The following is an 11,824-nucleotide window of genomic DNA, read 5'->3' on the forward strand; positions in this document are numbered from 1 at the left end:
CAAGCACAAAAATGTATTTATGGGAAGGATTTACAGTAACAGACTCTTTTGCAAGTTCAGAACCTCAGAAGCAAAGAGTTTTGTTAGCAGCACAGGATGGAATTGAAGAATTTACTAATCTTTAAGTTTTCAATTACACTCCTGAAATACTCTAGCTATATATTTATAAATCCTTGTATGAAATTGAGGATTTTCAAATTGCGCTGCTAAAAGATACGGACTTTTAGTCTTTTAAAATTTTGCAAGTCTGTATTAAAACACACACCTTGATCAGGTCTAAACATTAAGGCTGGGGCTGCTGAATGTATTTGAGGGGGATCTTCTGCTGAAGAAATCCCTCTTCATTATACATGACTGCTACTACTAACGGAACACAAGTAAATGAAAGCGCAACTGTGAAAACTGCAGTAAGTTGCCTCCATATAGCCATTCCTTAAAAAAACAGAACCAACAGTAAACAGAATATCCAGTATCATCTTTAATGACTTAAAAAAATACCAGCAATGAACTTAATTTCTCAGTGGCAGGATATTTAATGCTTCTTCCCAAACTAGTGACACAAAGTATGCAAGTTCATGCTTATTATAGTTACGGTTGTTACACCATGATCTCAGGCACGTACTTCTCTTTGTATGTTGCTTTGCCTAATACCTAAACAGTCTGTAGATGAATCCCAACAGTCTTAAGCCGGACAGACTGTCTCCAGGTGATTCCGCTTTTAGAAAGCTTGGTATCTACTGGGTATCACCATATGATCTCTCGCTTTTCTCACTCACTACTCATGAGTAAAGTTGAGAGGTGGAATGAATCTGATCTGTAATAAAACTTTCTTAACTACAGGGTTGAACTGGTTCTTATTTTTGTATCCCTAACAAAGACAATGAATAGGTGCTAGAGAAATAGTTCAAGATCAGCACATCATTTTTATGCATTTCATGAGGACTGATCTTTTCAGAACTACAAATCATGTTCATATTGACAAGAACTGATGGTTTTGCTTTCTAAAGGATAGGTCACAAACCAACTCAGACGAAGATCTTCAGAAGCGCCTGCTTATATACATGAATAACTATAGTAACTGAAGTGTTTTGAGTAACAAATTCAAAATATTTTAGGCATTTAAATATACTTTTTGCTGTATTGTGACAGAGTGAGACAAACATTTGCTCTTTCCAAACAACTTCATCTTTTTTCTGTATTATGCCTGAGTTATATGCACATTCATGCAACTCTTGAGCATGCCTACAAATTAGCACTTAAATTACTGTGTGTATAAACAGTTTTAAGAAATACACCATTTAATTGATTTGTTTTCCAAATCTGTTTACTTTACACAAAACATAAGCACAAACAATTTTCCACTTACATGTCATCTGTTGCTTCTTGGTTTTGCTGGAAGCTCAGTAGATGATTTAATGGAATCATGGATACTTAACACCCTAATAGAAAGGGCTGAACGTCAAGTCTTTATCACTGAATCTCTCAATTTGAAATACTACTGAAATCCAGTATATTACTAATGAAACATTTCCAAAAAGGTTAAAATAGTTCTCTTGCTCAGATGACCAAGCTTTCACTTACTAGCAACATTTCACAAGTACTCCAGTTACTGTCTTCTAGCTTCACTATACTAGTATTTTCAATACGAGAAAATAATTAAAAGCCATAAAATGAGTAAAGCTCTTCCTATATCATAAAAAAAGTCAATTTATGCAGTAGTGGGGAGCTCTGAAACACAGGAAGCATGAACTTGCCTTACCTGAAGAATGTTTAGCATGATTAATCAAGACACCTCATGTTAATATAGTTATGCCAAACATGTATTTTCCCCCAAATATTCCAGAATGCCATCAAAGTTTTCTTCAGATGTTTTACTTAAACAGTGTTTCAAATATATATTACTTTTTTCCTTTCTAGATGAACAGATTTTGATGAAGCAGCTGCAAAAAATTTCTTTAGGAAGATAAGATAATCTAGACATTAACTACTAGTTTCTTTTTCTTTAGTAAGTATATCAAGGTTAAAGGTAAACATCCACAGACTATTGTGTTTGGTATCTCTACTCTACCTTTACCAGAAGCTGCCAATCCAAAAGAAGATATCTTCAGATTAGCCATGGTTTCTGTCAACTGACGTACCTAAAGATGGGATGAATATCAGCAAAAAGTAAACTACACATGATAAAAAAATAAAAATCACTGCTTCAAGAGTTCTATGGGAAATACTACTTCAAAAGCCTCATCGCTTGTACAGAGTAGCTAGGATTCACCTGTAATAGGATATAGTAGGAGTGACTTTTGAGTGCCACATTGAAGTGAAATCTATTGGACAGTAATTAACAGTGAACTGTAAAATGTCATAGTTGAGAGCCTTCTAACTGCACCTAAATTTTACTGTGTATCACTGACAGTCCCAATCCAGCAAGTAAAACTACATGATCACCACTGCACACAGTCAATTCTCCAACATTTATGAAAAAGCTGGAACTAGATATTGGACCAGGGATCACATTATTATTTATGCCACCTTGTGATTAATTTTTTTTTTAAACAAAGTAAAAACATTTAAAGTGCTCCAAATTAACTTAAAGGTCCTTCTCTTGAAGGATGCAATTACGGTAATTCTTGCTCAATTTTTTGGCCTACCACTACATAAAGAAGAACTGAAGCTTTAGAATTCCAGACTATTCCACCAATCCTTCTTAAGAGAGCTTCATATGGGCTAATTCTACGTACTCTGAAATACAAAACCCGATTGTCTATTAAAAGCATGCATGTAGGCAGCATGCTTAGGTTCACAATTTGAAAGAAAACTATTTGTAATAAAGAAGTTTGGTGACTGGAAAGAAAGAGTATTTACAGAAAGTTCTTACATAAATCAGGGGACTAACCTTCTGAGTTCATCTCCTTTTTTTGTGCTATTATAAGCACATTCTTTTCACCAGAAGTTCACTAGAATTATCTTGACTGGTAATTTGGCTTGTTAACATTAAAATGATTTTATTCTTTAGATTCTCAGATATATATTGTCTTTTCATGAACACCCTTCATGATATTTGTGGAGAATACTCATTACTTCTGTAGTGCTAAACATCCCATGTACTATTTCTAAATAGACTGTGTATATATAAAATAGCTGAGCACACCAAATTTCTCACAATGGCTACAAACTAAATTGCAACAAAAAAAACCTTCAGTCACCAGATACAGAAAGTTAACTGTTTGACCCAGTTACAGTTCTTTTTAAATTAAGAAACAGATTAATTTTCGATTAAATGGATTGGGTAAATCAAAACTCACAGTTTTTGTAAAAACTGTATAGCTACCAGTATTGTGTATATAGAAATATTTTCTGTGATAATCTACACATGCAGTTGCTAAATTCTTTTATTTCTTGGATACAGAAAACTTTTAACTAAGTCTGAGTATCTACCAATACCTTGCTTATATTTAATCCCTTAGCTGAAAAAGAAAGCAAGCAAATTTAACAAGTGTTTGTGTACTTGAAATTCTATATCCACTGCTCAGTATCTTCTTCAGCCTCATATGCACATTCTTAGAAACCTTCTAATCTTGATAGGGGAATAATAATGTTCAGGTGGGTTGTGACATATTCCCAGAACTAGACTATGGTATTGCTTTATCACTTTTATTTATCATTAGCAGCTCCAGAGCAGGCAAAAAAAATAAAAAAAAAAAAAAATCATTCTCCTACTTGTAATGGCTGTGGGGAAAAAAAACTAGAGTAAAGCATACATTGGACAAAAAGCTTGATAATGTTCAGAGACACTTTTCCAGCTAGCACCACAATTTAAGATAGTAAGCAACCCACTGGGAAAAGCAATAACGAAATACTTAATCTTCAAAATAATTGTAGGAACTTTGCAAATTTAATCAGTACTCAGAGATAGCTTTTATTTTACTTTTTCAAGAGTGTAAGACGGAATGGAAAGTAAAGAAGGATGAGCATAAGCGTGGAAGAAAGAATTTCACAATAAAGAACACTAAAAGATTCTACTTAAAACCAGATGTTTTTCTTTCTGAATGTAAATAGTGCAATAATTACTATGAACTAATTAGTGCCTTTAGCAATACCAGACAAAACTGGACAACAATATTGCCAAGAGATACTCTACACCTATGAACTGGATTTTGCAGCTAACAAACTGTTTTATCTTTTTTTCAGAACACAGAAAAATCCATAATCTTTTGTTCTAAGAAACCTTGATCTTTTATTAATGCAATTTTTTTTAAAAAAAATCAATGCATTTCTTGTTACAACCGTACACTAAGAATAATGTGTTTTAACTCAATTACATAAGACATGACAATAAGGTGTTTTTTTGTTTTCTAAATCTAATATTGCATTTATATATAAGTGGACTGACACAAAGGCTTTTTATTTTTTTCAAAGTTAACGCAGAGTAATTGTTCTAAGTTTCACTTCATATTCTCCATTTTTAAGTTAAAAAAAAAGGAAAGTCCTTGTGGACTGTGGCATCACCTTTGACTTACTGTTCACAAACGTACAAACCTACATGCTACAGAATCTATTCTTCTATTTTACATGTTTTGCTGGTTAGCTTGCTGCTTAATCAAATTAACTCACAAATAAAGCAATGTACTGAGTGGTTAAAAAGTGGATGTTTACCTCCTACCTTGTGGCTGTGCAAACTTAAAGAAAAGATTTGTTAACAAGACCAGCTACATAACAGTATTTTTTTAAACATAATATGAGCTAAAGACAGCTAGCTATTTGCAGTACAATCAGATGGTAAAAGCAGATGGGGATGGGATCCCACAAAGTTGCCAACATTATTTTCTAGGTTAGGCCTATATATGCCACAAAACTTTTAATACATTTGCAAATTTAGGTCAGTATGTAGAAGTTCAACACATAACTAAATTTAAGAGATTTACTAATTGCACAGTATGATAAAGACCCATTTCCAAGTTGTCTTCCTGACACAGAATGAATAAAATTCTCTATTAACTATGCCTTTTGGGAGTGTCAGAATGCCAATTCACTAGTTGCACACAGCTAGCCTGCAACTTAGATGCTGGTAACACTCTTAGCTACAACTGCATTACCTTCTTAAGTCTAAAGGATCATTATACTCAGAGATACACACCTGGGGTGGATACTGCTAAGTATCCACCCCAGGCTTTTGAAAAAGAACGTTCGATTTGAAGTTATCTCCAGAAGTAGAAATTTTCACATTACCCACAGTCAACTACCACTATCCATCTAACTTACCTTCACTGGTTCTTATTGTAAGCAGTTTCCATCTGCTTATAAGTCTTTCAGGTAATGTAACTCCCAATATAAAATTTTTAAACTCTGTACTGAGGTTGCGTAATGACTAGCTAAGAGTGCTTGTACACTACCGTAATTATTACAGATTTCAACAAATCAGCTTTGCTGAGGCCTCTACAACGAAATTATGCCATGGTTAAAGCAGCAGCTTTAGAAAGACAAACTAAGGAGGTCTGGTCAACAAAGTAATCTATACATTCCAATAAATCTTAAGTAATAAACAAATTTGTAGAATAGTATTATCTGAATTTGTTCCACATCAGTAATAGTGTTCAGTAGGCAAAGGCTTCTTGTGTCTTAATAGGTGTGTGACAGTAGCACTTACAATACCTAGGAGTGACCAACGTTTTTCAAAGTACCCACTATGTACTACATTGTATGTTTTCTTAGCAATCAGAAAACCAAATAAAGTTACGTTTTTCATAACTTAAAATACGAGTTAATTACAGTCATCACTTATTAAGATACACTTACACACTATGGACAACAAAAATGTATTGACCAAAAAAATATCAATAAAGAGCATAATAGTCCAAGAATTAGAACTTCAGATATTTCATCAAACCCAAATGATGGTAGATACACATTAAAACATCAGTGGAATGAACTCTGGAATACATAGTCACAGAGAAAGAGTGGTGTGTCTCTACAATTTCAAAACCTTCCTTCATTTTCGGATTCATCACAAGAATTAAAAAAAAAAGCAACAAAAATCAAGACATTAAGGTACACTGAATTTGGTTGTAAAACGAGTCCACACAGTAACCCAAATTCATCCCAGTGTGTTCGTTAGAGAGCTTCACTGATAATCAACTTTAAAGATCTACACAGTTGCACTGTAATAAAACAACACTGAAAAAGTGAGGGGATCCAAGTTTAAAGTTTGATCCTTAATTATTCAGTGGGAAAATTATTTTAACATTAGCTACATCTAATCAACCTGCTGTATATAGTTAAAAGACACTTGAATCTTTCAGAAAATAAGCGTATGCCCTCCAAAAGCCAAACACCACAACCTCTAAGTTGCATCATGAAAAAACAAAATAAAACAAAACAGGCACTGCATTTTCTATCTATCAATTCTGAAGTTACCTTATACTCGTTTGCAGTATTCCACTCTGTTTCCTTTCTCTTCTTTTTCCCTTTTTTATCCTTGGTGTGCTGAGAACCAGAAGTCTGATAAGACTGTAGATCCACTCGTGAATGAAATTGGTACCGGCCACTTTCCACATCGCAGTAATAGTAAATTCCAGTTGTTGGATCATAATACAGTTGATTTTCCTTTATGAGAAAAGTTAAGAACAATGTTGCCATTACTTTGACAGACCCATCACTCAACAGAACACACTCAGCTAAGAAACTGAATACTGAAATCTACTAAAGATCTGTAATGGGTTGACCCTGGCTGGATGGCACACCTAAACCCAGCTGCTTCTTCATTTGCCCACCTCAACAGGACAGGAGGATAAAACATGATGAAAAGCTTGTGGGTTGAGGTAAAGATAGAGATCATGTACCAATTTATCACCGGGGCAAAACAGACTCAACTTGGTGAAAACTAATTTGTTATCAATTAAAAGAGTTGGAGGGTGAGAAAAAAAGTCAAAAAATAAAACTTCTCTCCCTGTCCCTTCTTTCTCTAGGTCAACTTCACTCCCTCATTCCCAGCTCCTCTACCTAACATCCCCCTGCCCAAGTTGAGCAGGGAGATGGGGAATGCTGGTTGTGGTCAGTTCATAACAGTTTCTCTCTGCTGTTCCTTGCTCCTCACACTTCTACCGTGCCCCAGTACAGTCCTCTCCCAGAGCATGTGGTCCTTCAGGATACATCTGCGCGAGTGTGTGTCCCCTACAGGCCACAGCTCCCGCCAGAACCTGCTCTGACGTGGTCTCTCCATTGCCCACAGTTTCTGAAGAGAACATCCACCTGCTCCAGTATGGGGCTCTGCACAGAATCAGTGTGGATATCTGATCCGGAATGGCCTTCCATGCTTGCTCTGGTGCTTGGAGCACATCCTCCTCACCCTTTTTCTTTGATGTTGGTGTTTGAAGGGTTGTTTCCACACACTCTTGGCATCCCCTATGCCTTATTTTGTTTTGCCCTTTCTCAAACATGCTTTCAAAGAGGCAAATTGGCTATCTCTAGTGGGTTCATCTGTTTTCTGTGGTGTGGCCGCTGTAGAGCTGGCTGTGTCCAGCACAGGGCAGTCCCTGAAATTTTCAGTGAGGCCACCCCAACAGCCCCCCTGCCCTCTTACCAAAACCTTGACATGTAAACCCCACACAAGAACATTTCCTGTAATACAGAAAATAGTTCCTGAAAAAGAAGATATTCTTTGCTCTTTTTTTTCTGCAATTGTATCATAAACTGGAATCTGTAGCCCCAAACACAAATATTTAACTATTTATATAGTTAACTATATCTGAGTAATATCATTGCTTTTGATATAGTTTGAGACTTTAAAAAAGTAACAAAGTACAGAACCACACCTGAAAACAACTACTTTTGTTTACCACAGGCACATTTGCTTTTAAGTTAAGTTGAATGTAATGCTGCAAACAAAACCTATTTTCAGCAAAGGAGTTCCACTAGGATTTGTGACAGTCTATACACCTATCTATTCATGCATGTACAAATACACACACCTCATAGGACAAGAAGAAAGCTCCAAACAGCTCTGTTATGGAAAACGTATTGCAGAAATTAACTGTTATAGAATTTTGATTCAAGTCAGCTTAGATCTTAGTTCGCTGTTCATACCAGCTTTTACTAATTAAGTTTTTGCAGTAGAGGAAAAATACCCAGGATTCCAAAAGCTACCCTTACCGAATTATAGTAGAATCCAGTGCTATGGTCATAATACAATCCTGTATTTTCATCATAAATAAATCCTGTTTGTGAAACAGCAGCTTCTGCAGCAGCTCTCAAGCTCTCAGCCAAAGAGCCCTCTGGTACTGATGTATCTTCTGTTTCCTAGGACCAGAAAGTAAGAAATTGGTTTTCCTCTAAAAAGAAACTCTTTAGTTCTTTGGCATTTTACAGTGTGCTATTTTAAATAAAAATATTAGTGCTCCATGGACTTGGACTGTTACCTGGACTATTAGACACGGAGACAAAAATCAAGCTGGCATTTACTGATACACTCTCATGGATTTTAATGGGACCAACATTCCATTCCATCCCTTTCATTTTCCCCCAGACTTTTCTCAGATGTGTTTCACATCAGAAATACATAGTGAATATCTCAGTACATTCCTAAAATAGGCACCTAAAATAGGTGCCTGCTCTCAGTTCCATTTAAATTTCTAGATGCTAAGGCACAAAAACAGTTAAGTGAGTGAGAGGCTAGATAACGGGAAAAAAACAGGATAGAAAAAAAAAACCCTAACAAGTTATTTCTCCTTATATGTTTCCTACTTCTATTGATGGAGGAAAAAAATGGGATCCCATAAAAAAAGTGAAATTCTGCATGGCCATATTAAACATATTTTGTTGATAAAAAAAAAAGCCAGGCTTTCAGTGCTTCCGACACATACTGTACATGTTTTATAATGTCCACACTTTTAAAAACCAATGACTAATGTTACACAAAGAACTAATGTTACAAAAATAACTAATTTCAAAGCATAAGAACGTCTGCTACCATCCTTATGAGACCACCACCAAAAAAGCATTTCATAAAATGACATCAAGACCAAAAGTGTACCTTTTAAATGATATATCAACAGATTACTGACTTCAAGATCAGTAAAAACCCAAACAGTTCTATAACCTGTGAATTCTGGACGAAATTTTCCTCTTCTCCACCTTCAGCAACTCCAGTGCTATCCACCCTTTCAGGAACATTAATGTCCTCCTTTAACTCCTCTGTGGAGTTTTGCTCAGTGCCTTCAGTCCCATGATTGTGCTGCACTGATAGCTCGGATGCACAGTCCTGAGTATCAGTGTGATTATAATAATTTTCATAGTAGTAATAATCTGAAGGAAAAAAAAAGTTGAAGTTATATACATTAGCAAAGCAGTATTTGACACAAAGCAGTTTAAGGATCCTTAGTCTTAAATAGGAAGTTTATACATATAAGTAGTCTAACCAAAGCCCATTATTAGGTCATGCCTCCATGCTGAATTTATTCTATGTTTACTGAGAAAGTCACGTCTTGTTTTAATGTACTTTAAAAATTTGTACAACATACACTTGTTTAATGTCTGAGATTACTATATATCACAGTACTGTAGCACAAATTCTGCTACTGTCCACGATACTTTTTATTGTACAGTTCTAAAAGGCATGGCTTGAAGAAACTGTAAATGGTCTGAAAGGCAAATGTGAGGTTACCAAATTTAATGCAGCTAAGCATACAGACTTGAAACGTATTTTATATAAAAGCAAACAAGCAAAAAGCTGCACCACCCCAAACAAGATACCAGTTAACATCTTTGCTCTAGATGAGCAATCGCCACTCTCTTACCTGCTTGTGACCATGCAGCATAGTCCTCTGTCTGTACTTCTACGCTAGATGTATCTTTCTCCTTCCTACTATAGATTTCCTTAGTGAGCTCTTCCACCTGAAAGAGAAAGAGCATGCTACAGACAACAAAGCTACGTTTTAGAGGTCTGCATCAGGGGGGGGAAAAAAAGACCGCATTTAGTTTTCTGTAATTCTAACAAAATTTAACTGCTTTGCAGCTATTTAAGTGGAACTTTGTTTTGCAGAAGATGATTTTCTATGCGAACAGTTGCCACAATGAAAAACATCATTTCTGCTCACGAGGAGTATACTAATAAAGGTAAACACTAGGAGGAACAGGACTAACTTAACCAGGACCATTCCCAAGACAGCTGAAAAAAGCCGAGAAGCTGAATTTCAAGCAACGACCCCCGGTTCCTTCACCTCGCCTGCCTTCCGGACCTCCCTCCCCTCCCTCAGCGTCAGTTTTCGTGACGGGAAAACTCCACCGCCGGGGAAGGGACGGGAGGGGAAGGGAAAGGAAGGGAAGGGACGGGAGGGGAAGGGAAGGGAAGGGAAGGGAAGGGAAGGGAAGGGAAGGGAAGGGAAGGGAAGGGAAGGGAAGGGAAGGGAAGGGAAGGGAAGGGAAGGAGAGGTTCCCCCACCTGTCTCCTCAGCGCCTCGCCGTCCTCCCGCGCCTCGCGGTAGAGGCGCTCGGTGCGCCGCAGCCGGCGCTGCGCCCGCTCCAGCTGCCCGCGGCAGGAGCCCAGCTCCGCCTCCAGCGCCGCCACCCGGTCCCGCAGGCCCCGCGCCTCGCCGCCGGGCGGGGAGGCCATGCCCGACGCGGCTCCCCCGTCTCAGCGCCCGCCCGCCGCCCGCCGCCCGCCGCGCGGCACCAAGCGGCGGCCGCGGCCCCGCCCGCCGGCCCCGGCCATGGCGCCCAGGCCGGGCGCGAGGGGCACCAACGGCGGGGTCGCGCGCGCGCCCGCGTCTGCGTCCGCGCCCCCGCGAGCCCGGCCAGGCGGCGGCGGCGGCGGCGGCGGCGCTGCGCGAAAAGTTTCCCCGCCGAGCGCGAGAACCGGCCCGCGGGGCAGGAGCGCGGCGCAAGCCCGGAAGGGGTGGAGGGGAGGCGGGAAGCGGCGTCGCCTCCCGTGGTCTCGCGCTAGCGCCCGGCCCCGGCTTGCGGTTGCTAGGCGACGCGCCCCGGGCAGGGCCTACGCGAGGCCTGGCGGGGGCCGAGGCGCTGCCCGCGGCGTGAGGCGGGGCTGGCGTCGGGGCGGCGGCCGGACACCGCTCACGGGAGACGGGCTGCGTGGGGACAGTTCTGGGGCCCGGCGTGCTCAATTAAATAAACATCTGACCGTGGTTGTGGCACGGAAAGCTGTGTGCTTGTCTTTATCCTTCGCGTAACTCCGCTGCTGGGCTTGTTAGGGTACTTCAGAGCTTCACCTGCAGCACCTCAGGGAGTGAAATGTTGTTCTAGCACTTACACTCTTTTCTATAAGTATATTTTATTTTATTTTATTTTATTTTATTTTATTTTATTTTATTTTATTTTATTTTATTCAGCCTATAATGTGGACAACCACTTCATACCCTGTCTGGAAATTGCAGTGGCTGAGAGTACTGCAATTGTAGCTGTATGCACAGCGTTCAAAGCTAATGCATTAAATCTGTGCAAGGAAATGCAGTTTTGCACTCCTCTGTCAATTTCTATTGCTGGGATTTCTAGAGGCACTTGCAGAGGTTTCTCTGATTTATTATTATTATTATTATTTTTTTCCACAGCCCCATCTCAGTGCACTGATTTTCAAACCTCTACCTCACACGCTTCTGATCCTTAACTGTGTTTTGTCTCTGCAGAGCACAATGCTTACTAGTCATTAATAAACAGTAAACTTTGTAGCCTTTGTGACTTCTGTGCAAGAAACAATTACATCACAGTTGGTAGGTCATAGCCCCTAAATTTTAGACCTGACAATAATGAGAGTATTATATATTTGGTGACCCTGCTAGCAGATGTGTCCCTTGTGGTGCACCACTTTTAGAGGAAGTGTTCA

At 39.0% G+C, this 11,824-nt stretch overlaps 1 protein-coding gene across 2 annotated transcripts in view; it reads right to left on the reverse strand.

The window, feature by feature from the left end:
- Positions 1-10,614, reverse strand: part of AGGF1 (angiogenic factor with G-patch and FHA domains 1) — a 25,200-nt gene extending 14,586 nt beyond the window's left edge. The window contains exons 1-6 of one of the 2 annotated variants that reach the window (XM_050716403.1): positions 10,430-10,614; positions 9,786-9,882; positions 9,089-9,294; positions 8,143-8,289; positions 6,409-6,597; positions 2,069-2,138 (exon numbers count right to left, since the gene is read on the reverse strand). In XM_050716403.1, the coding sequence (XP_050572360.1) occupies positions 2,069-2,138; positions 6,409-6,597; positions 8,143-8,289; positions 9,089-9,294; positions 9,786-9,882; positions 10,430-10,600 (880 nt within the window). In that variant the 5' untranslated portion in view covers positions 10,601-10,614. The remainder of the gene's footprint in view (positions 1-2,068; positions 2,139-6,408; positions 6,598-8,142; positions 8,290-9,088; positions 9,295-9,785; positions 9,883-10,429) is intronic. The other variant, XM_035553569.2, reaches the window with a different exon arrangement.
- Positions 10,615-11,824: the final 1,210 nt, after the last annotated feature.

Source organism: Cygnus atratus, chromosome Z, assembly GCF_013377495.2.
Source record: "Cygnus atratus isolate AKBS03 ecotype Queensland, Australia chromosome Z, CAtr_DNAZoo_HiC_assembly, whole genome shotgun sequence".
In the NCBI taxonomy this organism is placed as follows: Eukaryota; Metazoa; Chordata; class Aves; order Anseriformes; family Anatidae; genus Cygnus; species Cygnus atratus.